An 18,430-nucleotide genomic window follows, 5' to 3' on the forward strand; every position below is an offset into this window, starting at 1 on the left:
AGGAATCTTAATGAGTGGATGGGAGATGGTAGGTTTACCCTGGGTATCACTGTTATGTCACGGGTAGACAGAGGCACAGTATACTAAACATGACATATGTCATGGCAAACTACACTTACAATGTGTTGAAGGACAAACACACTCTCTGACTAGCATTAGAAATGGCCTAGGGCACATCGGTAGTGTTTGCCAATGTACACCTATGTTGTCGAATACACTAATGATGTTGGACGAGGCTGTTGTAAGTAGTTAACATCTGAACGTAATGCAACATGGTCATATGTGCACAACTGGACCCTAATCAGGCTGTTGTGCTCACTATGGAAATGTAAAGCAGTGATAGGACTAAAGCCCAGAATACTGTCCACCACAGTGAAAGTACCGAACCACTACACTATACAGTACTACAGTGTTAGGTCAGTATGAACGGATGTTGACAATTGTATGCAAAGTATCCCATGCAAAACCTGCAGGCACAGTATAATCCCTGTTGTGTTCACACAAAAAGCATTTGGACAGTAACTACACAACATGACACAGAACACACAACCATAAACAGGAGATATTTGTTGAAGTTCACACTCATCCACAAATGTGATGGGCTGCAGAGTTCAACATATGGAAAGCTCACACTGGGCATGCTCACACACCGATAAATGAGACATCTTTCACACAACATGCCATGAGAGGGCTGAACTGGGCATGCTCACACACTTAGTCCAAATATCAGTTTAGCATTTTGCCACATATATCTGGTATATGTACGTGTTATTCCAGTAACCAACAACATTATAGCAATCTGACCAGTGCTCACACTTAAATGACTACAGAGACATACATGATATAGTGGATTTCCCCCATATGCAAACATCTTCCACAGATACACAAGTTGTTCATACAAACAGGAAATTTTATGGCAATAAAGACCTGCAAACACTGCTATCAGTACCAAATAATGTGCATCTGACAGTTAAACATATGGGTGTAGAGGTCAACACTAGGCTGTTTGCCTAGGGAATGACAGCTTATCCAGAGTGTGTGTGTGTGGGTGATTGTGGTTGGTCTGTGTGTAAGTCTGTGCGAGGGAAATGTTCCTTTTAGCAACTGGGAAAACACACCACAGGATGCTCATTCCCTTTTGTAAACACTGATGATGTCAGCACCCTATAAGTATATCAGGAGAAAAGAAATTTCTCAGTAATGCGAATAGTGCGCTCTGCTATTCATCTGTCTCTAGTGTCATAACATAGCTAAGTAGGGGTTTGAATCTAGCAAGTGTCAAGTGTGAGAAGGGGGGTTAGTGTGTGTGTATGAAAGGAACATCCCTTTTGGCAACTGTGAAAACACACCACAGGATGCCCATTCCCCTTTCTAAACACTGATGATGTCAGCACCCTATAAGTATATCAGGAGAAAGAAAAGCTTCCAGTAAAGCGAATAGCGTGCTTCGCTAATGCATCTGTCTCTAGTGTCATGACATAGGTAGGGGTTTGAATCCAGCAAGTGTGTGTGAAGGGGGGGTTAGTGAGTGTGTAAATGTGTATGAAAGGAACATCCCTTTTGGCAACTGTGAAAACACACCACAGGATGCCCATTCCCCTTTCTAAACACTGATGATGTCAGCACCCTATAAGTATATCAGGAGAAACAAAATCTTCCGGTAATGCGAATAGAGCACTCCGCTAATGAGTCTGTCTCTAGTGTCGCAACATAGTTAGGTAGGGGTTTGAATCCAGCGAGTGTGTGTATATGAAAGGAATATCTCTTTTGGCAACTGTGAAAACACACCACAGGATGCCCATTCCCCTTTCTAAACACTGATGATGTCAGCACCCTATAAGTATATCAGGAGAAAGCAAATCTACCAGTAATGCGAATAGCGCGCTCTGCTAATGTGTCCGTCTCTAATGTCATGACATAGTTAAGTAGGGGTTTGAATCCAGCAAGTGTGGGTGAAGGGGGGTTAGTGTGTGTATGAAAAGAGCATCACTTTTGGCAACTGTGAAAACACACCACAGGATGCCCATTCCCCTTTCTAAACACTGATGATGTCAGCATCCTATAAGTATATCAGGAGAAAGGAAATCACCCAGCAATGCGCATAGCGTGCTCCGCTAATGTGTCCGTCTCTAGTGTCATAGCATAGTTTGGTAGGGGTTTGAATCCTGCAAGTGTGTGTGATGGGGGGTTAGTGAGTGTGTAAGTTTGTATGAAAGGGACATCCCTTTTGGCAACTGGGAAAACACACTACAGGATGCACATACCCCTTTGTAAACAATAGCACAATTATTTATGGCTTTTGATTCCAGACATGTCACGTGTGTTTTGCTCACACAGAATGTCCATGTGTACGGGTTGTTTCTCACAATAATGCATGACATCGATTAAACCAGTTATGGCAATGCACACATGATGTATGTGTGTGCCAAATACACATATGTACCTGTGACCTTCAATAGTTACCATGTGTGATGCCTGCCACATGTGAATACATGGCATTTGCACTGGGTAACATTATGACTGTGGTCTTCTGTGCAGGTGCTGCATGTGGGATGTGTATATACAGTGTGAGATGTAGATGCTATCAACCTAGCAGTGAGGGATACACACCTGGTCTGGGGCATATAGTCTACATGTTGTTGATGAACAGGTGCTGCATGTTTTCACCTCTTGTGGGAGTGGTAAGTTGTTCCATAGCAATGCAGTGACTGCATGCTAAGAACCTTTCAGCTAGGGTGTTGTAGCTACAGTAATTCATTAGCATTCAGTAATATGTCAGCATTCCTGGTGAGGGTATGATGCCAACCAAGGTCAGGGTTCTACCAGCCTGTGCCACTTGCTCAGTGAGCCCTTCCATGTTCCCTGTCATGTATTTCAGTGAGGGACATCATACGTCAGCTGTAGTGGCATGGACAATGACTGAGTCATATGTGTCCATGCATCTGACTGACCTGTATGCTTGTGTTATGTGGTGGACCATAGTGCCCCATGAGCATATCATTGTGACCTTCACCTTGTCCAGCCTGGTGAGCATGACCTCACTGTACCGGACAATAAAAGTGCCTAACACAACTGCAGCAGGAGTGTTGTATAGCTGTACAGACTGTGCTTGTTTGGCACACAGGATTTGTGTGCTATGTGTTATGCGTGCTGTGTTCAGGCCTAATGTATGCCTGTGTGCCAGCTGCAGAGGTGTCTGCCACTCAGGCAGGATGCCATTCTTAGGCTCCACGAATGGCACAGTGTGTTCCCGTGCTTGTATTGCTGTCAGTGTAGGTCTACATCAGACTGGTATTGCAGTCACTGTAGTATTTCATGCCACCTGACAGGTTATGCCAGTACTGGGTTCAGAGTGCTTAGTCCACAGTTTGGCTATGTGTTTTCATCTCATACATGTGTTGTACATCCATGGGTAGGGGATAGGGTTGACTGTGTACATGTGGCAGCTGTGACATTACTACATGACTTGCATATTCCACAACTGTACCATAGAGGTGACTGACAACTGACCTTTGCACATGCTACCATAGTATTGAGATTGCATTGGTGATTAACAGCACATAGGGCCAATAGTGAACAAGATACATAGGATCATAGGTTCATACTAGGCTATCTGCCCTAGGGCATTTATAAACCTAGCCAGAATGTGTGCGGGTTTCACCATGCATTGTAAATCTATCTTGCTATGCCCTTTTCCAAGGTTAGTATACTGTGCCTCTGTCTAACAGTGACACATAAGAGATACCCAGGGTAAACCTACAATGTCCCATCCAGTCATTAATATTCCTCTTGAAGACAGTCACTGAGTGACTCTGCCTAACCTGTATTGGGATAATATTCCAGAGTGAAGGGAGCCTCTGAGTTATGAATGTGTCCCTCCAGCATGTCCTATGTATATCACTCCTGAGGTTCAAGTATTTCCAGTGTGTAGCTTGATGGGATTTGGATATTCTGAGGTGCAGCATGACCATTAAGTCTGGGTTTGACATGGCTTTATATGTCAGGCACAGATTGCCTATGAAAAGGTAGTATGCCACTGAGTAGAGCTGCTGTTTCTTTAACCAGTCAGTATGTGGCATCTGTTTGAGCCCTTTGATCCTCTTGTTGAGGTACTTTTGTGGTCTTTCCAGTTGCTGCAGGTATCTGGTAAGGTGCATGCCGACAGGGGCATTGTAGTCAATTATGGGCATGATGAGGGATGAGTAAAGAGGCACAATGTCCTCCTCTGATCTACATGTGAATCCCTTCATGATGAGGTGGCCTATATAAAATGTTTTTCTAACCACTTTGGTCATGTGGTTGTCAAATGAGAGAATGCTATCAACTTGTGTACCCCAAGGTCCATAATTCCTTCTTCTGTACTTAATGGATTAACACATATGTGGTACTTTGTGGTCACTTTGTTTTTGCCAAAGAGGATGACTATACACTTTTTGGCATTCAGCTTGAGGCCATGGCTGTGGCACAAGTCGTCTGTTTCTAAGAGGCCCTTTTAGAGGATGCGTGTGTTGGCTGGAGAGTTGATTATGGCGTCCAGTTTGCAGTCATCTGCGACTTGCTCAGCCACAGTCCTTCCATGTTGGCCTGTACCTCTGATAAATATATACTGAACAAGACAGATCCCAGGGCTGAGCCTTGTGGGACACCACTTGTAACTGGTTTTGAGGCTGACATGGCTCCAGCAATTCTAACCATGTGTGTTCTGCCCTTGAGCCACTGTGCAATATCTGTAGTGACATAGGGGTTAATATGTACACTGGTGGGCTTCCCTAGAATGCACAAGTGGGGTATTGTATCAAAGGCTTATGCAAGGTCCAGGTAGGCTGTGTAGACAACCTTCCCCTTGACAGTGGCCTTGGTGACTGTTTCAAAGAAATCAAACAGGTTTGAGAAGCAGGATCTGACATTAACAAAGCCAAACTGTGTATGATTCAGTGTCTGTAGGTCCCCAATATCTATATTTATGAGGTTCATGATGATCCTTGCCATAACTTTGCAGACCAAGCTATTCAGACTTATGGGGCGATAGTGTCCAGGATCCGTTAAGGCACCACCTAAATGTAGAGGGACCACTGTTGCTGTATGCCACTCTTTGGCCACATATCGTGTAGTAAGGCTGGGATTGAACAGTAGTGTTATGTCTGGGTGTAGCTCTTCTTGGAGTTCATGTAGGACACAGCCTGGGACACTGTCTGGTCCCATTGATGCAGTGTTTATTGCTTTGGAGAGGGCAGCTCTTACCTGAGCATCTGAGATGTCAGGGGGGGCAGCACTCTGCTGGGAGAAATATTTGCCCTTTTGGTGTGGAGGGGGGAGAAGTTAGCAGTGAACCTGTCCACTAGGATGTTGGCAATGTCTGTGTGTATGGTATTTCTTTTGACATTTTGGACTACCTCTGAGCATATCTGGGAATTACCACCCAGGTTCCTAACATAACTAAATAAAGCCTTGTGATTATCCTCAGTGTCTTGTGGAATTTTCTCTCAAAGATGGCCTTAGACAATCTTATGAGTGCCTGTAGTTTTCATCTAATACTCATCAGTGATGCCTTCACATTTTGGGAGTTTGTTGTATCATTTAGTAGCTTCATCCTTCTATTGTATAGTTTGTTTATGGCTGGTGTCCACCACACAGGATGTCTGCCTTTGGAGGATTGGGTCTTGCTTTTATTTGGGATTGCATGATCCATGCATTCCTGAAGGTGTCCATAGAATGCCTTTATACAGGTATCTGCAGTCTGGTCTATATTTTCAACAGGCCTGGGGGCTTTGAAGGTTTCCACATCATTTATGAGGAGTGTGAACTTGCTTTACATGAGTTGTTGACTGTATTCTTCTGTGCAGGGGGTGGCCTCGGGATGTGAATATCCAGTGAGATTAGTTTATGGTCTGATCTTACCAGTGAGGGATACACTTCTGGTCTGGAGCATAGAGTCTCCATGTTGGTGATGATCAGGTTCAGTATGTTTTCCCCTCTTGTGTGAGTGGTAACAAGTTGTTCCATAGCATTTTGGTATATAAATTCTAGTAATCTTTGGGCTAGGGTGTTGGAGCTACAGTCATGCTCCCAGTCTATGTTTGGGTAGTTTAACTCACCCAATATAATGGTGTATGGACAGACCTACATATTTCCAACTGTTTTCAAGAAGGCCACGTGCTGTTCTTGTGTTTGTGAGGGTGGTCTGTAGCAGGCTATAACCTGGAAGGCAGTTTTACCCATTGTTACTTGCATATGGATAGTCTCTGATGTTTGGTGCTTTGCCACCAACCTGGAGGTGTGGGTATCTTGGATGAATATCAATACACCCCCCCTTTTGTGGTTTTGTGCAAGTTTCAGGCCTGAAAAGCATGGTATGAGGTATAACTTGGTAGTGCTGGGGTGCTGTTGGTAGCCCTGAATCCGGTATCTGTTACTGCACAGATAGCGATGTTCTCCATGCTGAGGAATGTTTCAAGTGTGTGCATCATCAGGTTTAGAGTCCTGCAGTGGCATATATGACTGCTCACGTGGACAGATGCCAGGTAAGTCATATGCAAAGTGTCACAGGCAACGTACATGTGAACAGGAGAAACAGTGACATTCTGTCAAGTGAGACATGAACATACATATAGTAAGTTATGCAGATGTCACTAGGAGTCCACAGAAGCTGTGTAACTCTGCATGGCAGGTCGGATCAGTATTCCAGGGTAACTGCAAGGAAACATGCATGCAAACATAGCTACTGTAAGCAGGGCTGCATGTAGTCCATTGTACAACAAACAAGCTGTACCACTTTCAGTAGGTAACACTGCAAATGCCCACCAGCTGACATATGAATACCTATGTCACCAAAGGTGATACTTACCAGACCACGGACAGAAATGACATGGCCAGACATGCTGCATCCCACATGAACACAAATCACAAGCAACACAGACCTCACAAAGTCAGTGTTCTTAACAGGCACAGCCCATAAGGCCAAACACAATGTGTGACACACCTATAATAGGTGATGCCATAGTCAGACACACTGACATCCCACTCTCCAGATTGAGCAAGGTGAGGGTCACATTTAGCTACCTGTCAGGTGATAGAATGTGCCACATAACACAAGCACTCAGGTCACTCCACAGCAAGTACAAGTATGAGGCAGTCATTGTCCATGCTGGTGTGAACAACCTGAGACATACCTCCCTGAACCACATGAAAAGAGACACAGAGGAGCTCTTACATCACCCTCTCAAACTCAGGAATCCCACACAGCCTTCATGAAGATACAGGAGAGTATAGATTTATCTGCAAACACCATCATACTGGGTGACTTCAACTACCCAAACATAGACTGTGAACATTACTCAAGCCACAATACCCAAGCTCTAGGGTTCCCATAGTTGAGAAACTCTTTAGCTATGGAACAAGTAGTCAACATTCCCACAAGAGGGGAAAATATACTAGACCTGATCATCACAAACATGAGTACAAAATGCTCACCACTTGAAGTATATCCCTCATTGTTGCAATCGAACCATATACTAATCACACTGGAGTACTGGATCCCCCACATATGCAAACCTCAAACACATCTATGTGTGTGCGGGAAATGCCCCTATTAACAACTGTGAAAGTACACTACAGGATGCAGATTCCCCTTTTAAAACACTGATGATGTCAGCACTCTATAACTATATTACCTGAATTAAAGCTCCCCAGTGATTCGTATAGCACGCTCTGCTAATGCGTCTGTCTCTAGTGTCATAACATAGTTAGGTAGGGGTTTGAATCCTGCAAAGGGAATGTATGTGAGTGGGGTTTGTGTGTGTGCATAATGCTGTGAGGGAAAAGTGCCTTTTGCCAACTGGGAGAACACACTACAGGGTGCACAACCCTCTTCCTAAACACAGATGATGTCAGCACCCTCTAAGTACAGCATTAGAAACACTTTTTCCCACTAATGCAAATAGGGCACTCTGCTAATGTGTCTGTCTCTAGTGTCATAACACAATTAGGTAGGGGTTTGAATCTTGCATATGGAAAGTATGTGTTTTAGTGTGAGTGGGGTTAGTGTGTGTGTGCACAATGCTGGGGGTGGGATGTGGCTTTTGCCAAATGGGGCTACACACTGCAGGGTGCACATTTCCCTTAACAAACAGTGATGTTGACAGCACCCTATACAAACAACATGACAACAGACAACTGCCAGTACTCAGTATAGTGCTACATGCTACTGTAACACGGACATGTACCAGAACATACCTAGATAGTGTTTTGAAACCTGAATGTGGCAAGTGTGTGGATGTGGGATGTTTCTGTGTGTGCATTTCTGTATGGAAAACATGTTGGATGTGGCAGTCAGGGAACCACAGTCCCTGATGCACATTACACTTTTAAACTAATGAGGTTGCCTGCACCCTGTGAGTACAGGTAGAGAAGAGGAAATCGGTAGTAATCCAAATAGTGCACTTTTCAAATGTGTACCTGTCATGTGTCGACAGCTACTCATGTAGGGTAATAAATAATGGAAATGGCAGGTGAGTGTGTGCATGTGTGGGGGTAGCAGGGTGTGTGTGTGTAAATGCATGTGTGACAGAATAGATACATATAGCTGAATCTACAATACAGCACATGATGCACATTCCCATAGTCAATGGTAGCATGTGATGGTGTGCAGCTGGTACACTTTGCTAAGTAGTATGGATGCAGATAACAATTCAGGACATTCATACAGTTACTGCAGCAGGAATGCTGGGATATACACATAATCATAGTGCAACAGTGAACAGTTACCAACATGTTACTACTTATACACATCTATGTAGTCACCCTGTGCATCAGCAACGTGTTTACCTTTTCCTGCACTGATGTTGTAGTATGCAGGAGGTGGCACAGTGTCATCATATGCACAGGGTGTGGCTTAGATATGCCCAAGCCAGCCACTGGTACCACCAATTGACATGTGTGTGCATGTGTGTTTGTGAGGGGCAGCAGCACAGGGTGGACCAGTGTTGGTGCAGTGTGTGTGTGTATGTATTTGCCTTATTTGTTAAATTTCTGCATGTGTGTAAGCATGCACACAGTCCCACATAATGGCTGCCATGTACAGGGTTTTGTGGACAGCCACAGACTGCACCTGTCAGGTCATCCAGATCAGTGTCTGTGGGCACGGACACGGTACCTGTGCCTGGCAGGGGTGCTACGGACCGTATCCGGTACTAACCCAGACTGGGTACTGTTATCAGAAGCGGGTGTGTGTTGACTGGACACAGTTCCCTGTTGGGACTGTCCAGAGCCACGTGCATGTGGTATCCTGGGGCGTCCTGATAACAGCATTAACCCAGCATTGCTGGGGCTGCTGCTGGCACTTGAGGTGCGTGAGTGGGCCTGTTGTCATCCGCGGCGACTGCAAGCTGGTGCTGTTGCCGGCATATGGCCACGTCGACGCCACAAACGCACACCATCACCCTGGCCCATGGACATCTGGTTGTGGAGCAGCTGTTGTATGTCCCCACAATGTCTGTTAACGACATCTGTGAAATTATGAATAGCATTCGCAATGTCACACATGCCATCTGTCATGGCTGTGCGACATGCTGTCAGCTCCCTCAGACCCTGTCTGGTGTACCTATCCATACGCGCCTGTGCATGCATAACAGTCTGAAACATAGTGGAGGTTGACATACCTCCTTGGGCACATCAGCCAGAGGCAGTACGGCCATGGATGCCCTCACGAGAACCCATGGGTGACTGTCTGCGTGGTACCATTGGAGGACCCTGCTCATGGCTGCTTTGTGGGGATGCATGTACCACAGGTACCACATTAGCCTGATCTATGTCCAATGCATACTGTCCATCACCTAGGGACAATGGTGACAAGGGATGTAATGGCAGGATGACTGTGCGCATTGAAGGGGATGACAGCTGTGTACTGTCAATTGGCTGACCAATGGCGGACCCAGACACACCTTCCTGCACCATTATAGACATTTCCTCATCATCAGTACCTGGGGCACAAGATTCAGGTTCCCTGCTGCAGGTCACCAGAGCAGCACCAGAACCTACGGGAGGAAAACAGGGAAAACAGATTACAGTCTCAAGACATATTTTACGGTGATGCACTTCAATACAAATGCACACATTCAGAAATGGACACATGCACTCATGGACACACACACACATGCACACATGGGCACAGGCACATTTGCACACATGCACACCCCACAGTACACACACACATCAGTACTGAGTTACACTACTCTTAATAGTATTAACTTGAGTATTGCAGGTATTATTAAACACACTCACCAGCATGTATACTACTGAGTTACACTACTCTTACTAGTATTATAAATAGTTTTTCAGGTAATGATAAACACACTCACCAGCATGTATGGCCTGCCTTGTTGCTAGATGGGAAGGACCTGGAAATATGAAGAAAGTAATGTCAGTGGGCACAAGTGTGCCATTGTTTTTTCATATGATACAGTACAGTAGTACACCAGTTCCCTTATACACATCAGCTGCTCATAATGCCAGTATCACACATGCACAATTACATATCATGATGACAGATACATACCACATGCACACCTTATGTATGCATGAAGTAACAGAGTACAGAACAGTCATATGTACATATGGCATCTTACCTGCACACTCAGTGTCTTGCTGCTGTGTGGATCCAATATCCATCATGATGCAAGTCTGATGCTGTTGTTGTTCTGGGGCTGGATCCACGAAACTAAGCAGTAGCCCCTCCTGTCTGGTGAGGGGGGGATGTGTGGCCACCCCCCACCTGTGGCAACCTGTTGCCTGCGGATATCTGCAGCACGCTGGCGGACATTTCTAATCAAATCACTGCAGTGATGTCTCACCTGCTCATATGTCCTATCATGCATGCCAACATCATTTATCCTGCTGACAAGGTTTTGTCACAGTGCAGACCTCTCCTGCTGATTCTGGGTGGTGCATGAAAACAGGATGTCATAGTCATGCACCAGGCTCTGGTGGACCACTTCGTCCTCTGCAGCAGAGTATGCAGGGTTCCTTTTTGGAGCCATATCTCCCTGGAAAAGTACACAAACAGGATATCAGTAGAGTATGTCACCAATATATGGTACACATTCTATACATAAAGTATTAAATTGTAGTTATTAGTGCTTGGTTGTAACTTGATTAAAGTGTAGCTATCATTCTAAGTCTTTTGGATTAAGCACTTGGCCTTCAGACCAGTTGTTTTACATTATGAAGGTTTGTGGCAAGCACTGTGGTGGCAGGACAGGTAGCTTTCATCCTTCTAAGTTGGGAACTGCTGATTGAGAGCCCAGTGTCCAAGTGTATTAGTTCTGGTATAAGCAGTTGGGCTTCAGGCCAGTTATTTAACATTAACAAAGTTTGTGGTCTGCACTCTTGTGTGAGAATAGGCTGTACTCTGCCATTCATAGCTGGGAACTTCTGGTTTAAGGTTTATAGTGCCTGCATATTTGAACTGTATCTTACTGACATTGGTACACCTTGTTTGCTGTAGCATACACTACATCCAAGCCTCCTGAATCTAGCTTTGTTTATATGCTTGTTATTTGTTAGCTTGTTATTTCACTGGTACGCTAATTCCACATAATACACAGCTTCTCAGCACTTCTGTGAATCATTACTGATAACTGGCCTTGTGTTCTAAGCTATGGAAGTTTTAAGTATGGAAGACATGTACAGCAATATTACATATGTATATATATCAGGACTAGGTACACACAACCTATCTCATGGACATACCTATAGATAGTGAACTATGATACATTTGGAGGTTTCACAGTAAACACAGTATTAACCTGCTACTTTGCATTACCTGTGTTTGTGTCAGCTGTTGTGTCACTGGTACTAATTGCTGTTTGCTGCTGCTGCTGCTGGTTTTGTTGCTGTGATGATGCAGTTTTTTTTTTTTTATCACTGCCTTTCTTTCTTTCTTTCTTTCTTTCTTTCTTTCTTTCTTTCTTTCTTTCTTTCTTTCTTTCTCTCTCTCTCTCTCTTTCTCCATCGGTTTGGTGCAATGAATGTATTGCATGTGTGGAATGTTAGTACTGGATGTTTTTGTAGGTATCTGCATAGGTCCATGTGATGGCCTCTGCACCAATTGTAAGGCAGCATTTGCTAATTGCATGCAGCCAGTTGTGTACTGATTGCATGTCTCACTGTGATTTCAGGACAGTGCTATAAAAGGGTATGTGAGACAGGCGTTGCCCTTTCAGATTGTAAGGGCGTGGACCATGCTGGTATGCTGTTGACAGTGTTCTGTGAGTGTGAAGGTTAGTAAGTCTCTCATGATTCATGCTGTGTTGTAAATTCAGGTTGCTGCATTTCTCTCACCTGTTCCCTGTAGTGAGTGTGTATGCATACTGACACCTACAACTATATTTCCATATGTATTAATATATATATATATATATATATATATATATATATATATATATGTACATATGCATACTTTCATATATGTACATTAGCTTACATTATTAAGTACAAGCTAACAATTAGCAGGGCTGTTTCTGTTAACACTAAACTAGTATGGGAATCCAGTAATTAGGACAGTAAAAGTCTACCTGACATGCTTTGGGTAGTACACATCCTATATTGGCTTTATCTTCATTCCTACTATTACATGTTATACTTATTTTAGCACTATATTCCTGTATTTGAGTCATGGCTTAGTGGTAGGTCATACAGACTAGTGTTACAATGGTCTTGTGGTAGGGCCTAATAGTATGCTTTTATTTTGCTTTCAAATTGAGTACAGGGCCTGTCAATCAAAGTGCTGAAGGCACCTTTAAGCAGTTAAAAGGGTTAGTAAGTCTCACAGGTGTCAGGCTGTGTTGTAGATTCTGGTTGCTGCATTTATCTTCACTGTTTCCTGTAGTGAGTGTGTATGAATACTGACACCTACAACTATATGTCATATGTATTAATATATATATATATATATATATGTGTGTGTGTGTACATATACATACTTTCATATATGTACATTGCCTTACATTATTATATACAAGCTAACAATTAGCAGGGCTGTTTCTGTTAACACTAAACTAGTATGGGAATCCAGTAATTCGGACATTAAAAATCTACCTGACATGCTTTGGGTAGTACACATCCTATATTGCCTTTATATTCATTCCTACTATTACATGTTATATTTATTTTAGCACTGTGTTCTTGTATGAGAGTCATGGCTTAGCAAGTGTTACCAAGGTCCTGGGTTTGGGACTGACAGTGGGAATTTATTTTTCTTTCGAAATGAGTACAGGACCTGTCAATCAAACGTGCCAAAGGCACTTTTAAGCACTTAAAACCAGGTCTGCGCTCGTTTGCGCAGAGCTCACGCATGCGCACTGGCGGTGAGCTCCGTTAACACACACGCACACCCACGCAAACGGTGTGCGCTGGGTTAAACCTTAATTGGCTATTAACACGCATGTTAAGCTAAGCACAGCTAGTTGCACACAGTTTGAGCCTGTTAAACCAGTGCTTAGCTACGGGCAAGCAATTTGCAGCCTTTGAAACACTACTCAGCTACGGGCACTCTGTCTCACCTTGTTTGACAGCAGCTTAGCTATCAGTACATTTCTAAATATTTTTATTATTGTATTACTTGAAAATATATGATCCATTTCATTCCATTTTACAAAAGGAAATACTTTTACATTTGTACAATACTGTCAGGGGCCTTTTTAGTGCTTATTTACAAAAATAAAAAGGATGTTGTGTGGGCTCGAACCTTGCCTGCCTGCTCTTAAGCCGAAAACTCTACCACTACGCTATTACTTCTTGGTTGACTGGGCATATTTAGTTCTTATATCCTTTTCCACTGATTGCTAACTGCAGTTGCGCTAGTAGCACACCCGCGCACACGTGCGCACGCATTAACAAACATTTACGGGGTTTTAAAGAAAAAATAAAAAAGTTTTCATTTTACATTTTATAACATCTGTTCACTTTTTACATTTTACATTGCTGGTCTGTGGGGGCATGTGTTGTGTAGTGTGTTTATTCACATTTCCATGGCCTCTCTCGTGGGTGTTTACTTTCTGCCATTCTAGACTTCCGGGGGCATGTCCGCTTGCAGGGCTTAGCCTACGGACACGCCCCCTACTGTCTTACATGGACCGTGTAAGACTTACAGTGTGATTCAGCATGCCTCATGCACCTCATGCATATGCATGACATGCTGACATCACACCGTTTAACTACAGCCTCCGTTTAAGAGTTATAACTCTTACACGGAGGCTTCCTGAATCCTGCCCATTGTCTTTGTAGTCATGATCAGATCATGCCAGCAGTTGGTAAACTGAGCATCATCAACACCAAACCATTGATTATTATTAAATCAAGCTACAGGAGTTTGTGCAGAAAGAGATATATAACATATTTAAGTATGCTGGGAGGCTGGTTAGGTGAAAGCTGTGCTAGAAGGTTTCTGATAATGTTAATGTTCTCGATATGTGGCCAAAGAGTAAACATTGTAGACAAGAAGGGCAGTTTGGGAAATTTCTGGTTTGTGATAGGGAAAGACTGAGGAAACGTAATTGAAAATTTTGTGGAAAGCTTTTTGTAGAGAAAAGAAGGTCTTTTTCCTTAACATGGGTGATAAAATCATGAATTGCATTGGACTAAAGATTGACAGTTTTTGCTGACATTGACAATGCATTCATGAAAGGTGAGCTTAGCTAGAGAAAAATGTTATTGGTTTTATACCAGAAGTTCATCTCTATATGCATAACAGACATACTACTGTTATATGACTCATAGTAATTGTTTGACTTATACTGTTATGATCCATTTAACTGACTGTGTCTGCATCTTAAATAGATGGTACAGAAAAAGACAGATTTCTTACGATACGCTAGTCTTGTATGCTACCAAAGCTCTACATCACAGCTTCTGTATATCAGTGAGGCCATTTGCAAGCAGGTAAGCAGATCATTCATCATTGGTTGGAAAATGACAAAAGCCACGTTCATCACTCTTGACGTTCTTAAGTTTCATAGAATCGTTGTCCCGCTAAAGCATGCCGCCTTAAATGCACTTGTCTGCTTTTGCCTGTTCTTTTTCAATGACTGACTCCAAAGTTAGGAGCCACATGTTTCTTGTTTCAGACTTTCTTCCACAATTTATTATGCATATTGAATGGACAATTTTGCCACCCTCCGTAACCTATGTTGCAGGTTTATTCCTTAGATGACTTTTAGTCACAATTGTGTGCACCTCAGTAATGAAATAAATTACCTGGGTTATTTGAAGCAGGCGGATAATGAACCCCATTCTCATACTTCCCATAAAGCGGGTTCTGAATGGCGGAATAATGAAAAATGCTAGGGTGTACCATGCAGTTACTTTACCATGCTTCTTCACTTTCAGCTCAAACATGTTCATCTCCTTCCATGGTCTCATTTCATGTTATTTCATTTAAATACTCAAATTTAAAATCCTAAGATTTTTGATGATAAGGTGAGTAGTACACTGAAGCATAGAATCATGTTACACAGAATGATATAAAATACATGTTTACTTACATAATTTGCACTGTTGATAGTGCAGAACTTGGCTTCCATATAGTTTGGATAGGTAATTTCTGTGAGAAAGAAATTGTTGAGTTATCACTGCATGATGTATTAAGCCACGACCCTGCAGTAGAGTTTGCTTTTAAAATGACTGTTTCTGAACCTTTAGTTCCAGTAACCGTCACTACACAGGACAAAATAGAAAATGATGTCATTACAATAAAAATATTACATTATTGATACATGTATTAAAATATGTAAATTCATTGCTTTGTTTTAATCTAAATTATGTTTCTTATTTGATTTTGTAATTTTATTAAATAAAAACTATGACAACTTGAAAATACCTGTTACAAAGAGAAACCTCATGCGAAAGGAGCAAACTAAGAGCACAAGGTATGTTAATAGAAATTAATTGTAACTTCAAAATTTTCAATCTACAAGTTGTGCTTTATTTCATTTACCTAGGGAGGAAAGTATTGTTCCTTCTTTTTTAGGCTGAATAACATACTATTCAACTTAAATCTCCAAAACTGTCCTGAAAACTCATTTGTCACTGTGAAAATAAAGATATTCTTTAGACGTAAATGGGTGTGATTACTTAAGGTGGTACCAGCAAGCATTACTGTCAAACTGACCACATGTGGAAATGGCATATTAGTTAACCACAGATCGTTGAATATGAGTTACATATTCCTTGACCTAAGACTGAATTACATAAAGTGCAGTTTCATGTTAGACATTACTTGTGTGATAAAACTATGAATAGTAAAAGAAGTGTGCCAATAACCAAATTTAAGGTAGCTTAATATACACATTGTGTTTAGTACAGGACTATGAGAGCCCTCAAAAAAGAAACATTTAAAGTGATTCAGAGACTGGAAAAAATATTTTTGTGTATGGTGTTTGTGATACAACACCTTCTGACCTTTGGGGCCATTATAGTTTTTGTGTGTGTTACATATACTGAATGCTAATAAGCTAGCTGGCAAGATAAGTATGTCATGTGATACAACCCAATTTATTAGATAATTAAGTTAGAACATAGATCTTAAGGAAATTTAATAATATCAGTATGAAGATCTTAAGGAAATTTAATAATGTCAGTATGAAGATCTTAAGGAAATGTAATAATGTCAAAATGTGATTTATTAAGCCTTCTGACATGATTTTTGTCAGAGAGTAATAAAATATCTGCCAGAAGTAAAGAAATATTTGTGCAAAAATAAAAAAAAAACGTACTTGTTGTTAGTAGTGTCGTTGTAACTACAGATGTATAACTCTCAGTTGAAGTATGACTGTATTGCAACCTCCTGGGATTCTTTTTATTCCTGAGGAATATGAAGCTTCAGATCTAGAAGCCTGTTTTTTTCATTAAGATATTTAGATAAGATTACAAACCTGAAAGCTCCAAAGCATTGCATTCCTGCATGTTGCTGGGCAGGATGCCAAAAGTATTTAACTAACTTTTGAAAAAAAAAATCTTTAATCATTTCATAAGCACTTTCATCTTACTGATAGACTTCATCAGAATGAAGTACAAAAATCACATTAACATTTAAGTGGCATTCAAATACATCACAGGATTAGTCACAAGATCAGTTCCTCAGCTTCTTTTTCAAATAAGTTTTACAATTTTCAAAATGATTTAGTCATTTCCACTTGACTGCAATTTTCTAACCAGTTTAAGAAATCATCAGCATTGATTCTCTGTTCAAAATGAATAGTAGCCATCAATTGTGACAAATACAGATCTTTTAGAATTGCTACAAACTTCTGCATTATCTAATAATGCATACTTATCGTCTTTCACCTACAATACATGTATAGCTTATATGTTTGCAGTGAAATGCCCTGGATGTTCTCTCAATATAAAATGCATCACACTGCATGCACATAGCAGTGCAAACCACATAACTGGATTTGTAAGTGAACATTTCAGGTATATAAATTCCTCTATCCCTTATACTCATTTTACCACTCTTAATATATTTGTAGTCATTACAATCACATCATTTTCATATGTACTTAGATTTGGCAAGGGCAGGGGCTTGATAAATTATTTAACCTGCTCTGTAACATATTATTTAGGTTTTTCCCTCTTTACCTAACAAAGTCAGGTTTATTTCCTACTTTTTTAAGATTTCAGGGATTCCACTAATGATTTTCCAATTATTCCTAATTAATTATTTTGTACTTATATTATCTAAAGGGTTTAACAAGCATAGTCAGATTAACAATTTTTATTTGAATATTATATGGTTTCAATATTCTCTTCAGCTTATCTGCAAAGTTTGTACTTAATTCATCTGTGGCTTTTTTAGCTTTTTACGTTTTTCTAACATCACTTCCATTGAGTTTCTGTTGTAAATTGTGTACTGTAATGTAAATCCTAAAGAAGGAAAATATCTGCCATCAAGTATTAAGTGGCACACCCTGATAAATTGTCCCTTAACAATATTCTTCTTTAGAGATGAAGGATATATGGTGCTTTAACTCAAGTACCCATTACTTTGAAATTCCTTCTTAAAACCCTTATGACAACAAAGCTCATTCAGTTTTGTACACAGATCTAAAAAATGGACTTTTTACTGTAATCAAAAGGAAATCTTAAATAATTTTCATTATTCAAGTAATCAATACAGGACTGTAAGTCTGAAAGTGTACCTCTGTAAACTAAAAACATTATCAATAAATTTAATATAATTTAAAGTTTTCATACTCAAGACTTAAAAATAAATTAATTCTGTCATTCAAAAGCAAGCATTATCAAAGTATGCAGAAGTTTGTAGCAAGTCCATAATTTGTTGTAATTGATGTTTTTATTGATACTGAACACAGACTTGACACTGATGATTTATTAGACTGTCGAAATTGCCACTAGCAAGTGGATTTGGATGCCTGCA

The 18,430-nt window shown here is 41.2% G+C and overlaps 1 protein-coding gene across 1 annotated transcript in view; it reads right to left on the reverse strand.

Annotated features, from left to right (window-relative positions):
* The window catches only part of LOC122808502 (hyphally regulated cell wall protein 1-like), a 161,973-nt gene that overhangs the window by 89,578 nt on the left and 53,965 nt on the right, over window positions 1-18,430 (reverse strand). The window contains exon 2 of the mRNA XM_044079458.1: window positions 15,537-15,708. Coding sequence (XP_043935393.1) covers window positions 15,537-15,708 — 172 coding nt within the window. The remainder of the gene's footprint in view (window positions 1-15,536; window positions 15,709-18,430) is intronic.

Source organism: Protopterus annectens, chromosome 8.part0, assembly GCF_019279795.1.
Source record: "Protopterus annectens isolate FY-2018-M chromosome 8.part0, PAN1.0, whole genome shotgun sequence".
Lineage (NCBI taxonomy): Eukaryota > Metazoa > Chordata > Ceratodontiformes > Protopteridae > Protopterus > Protopterus annectens.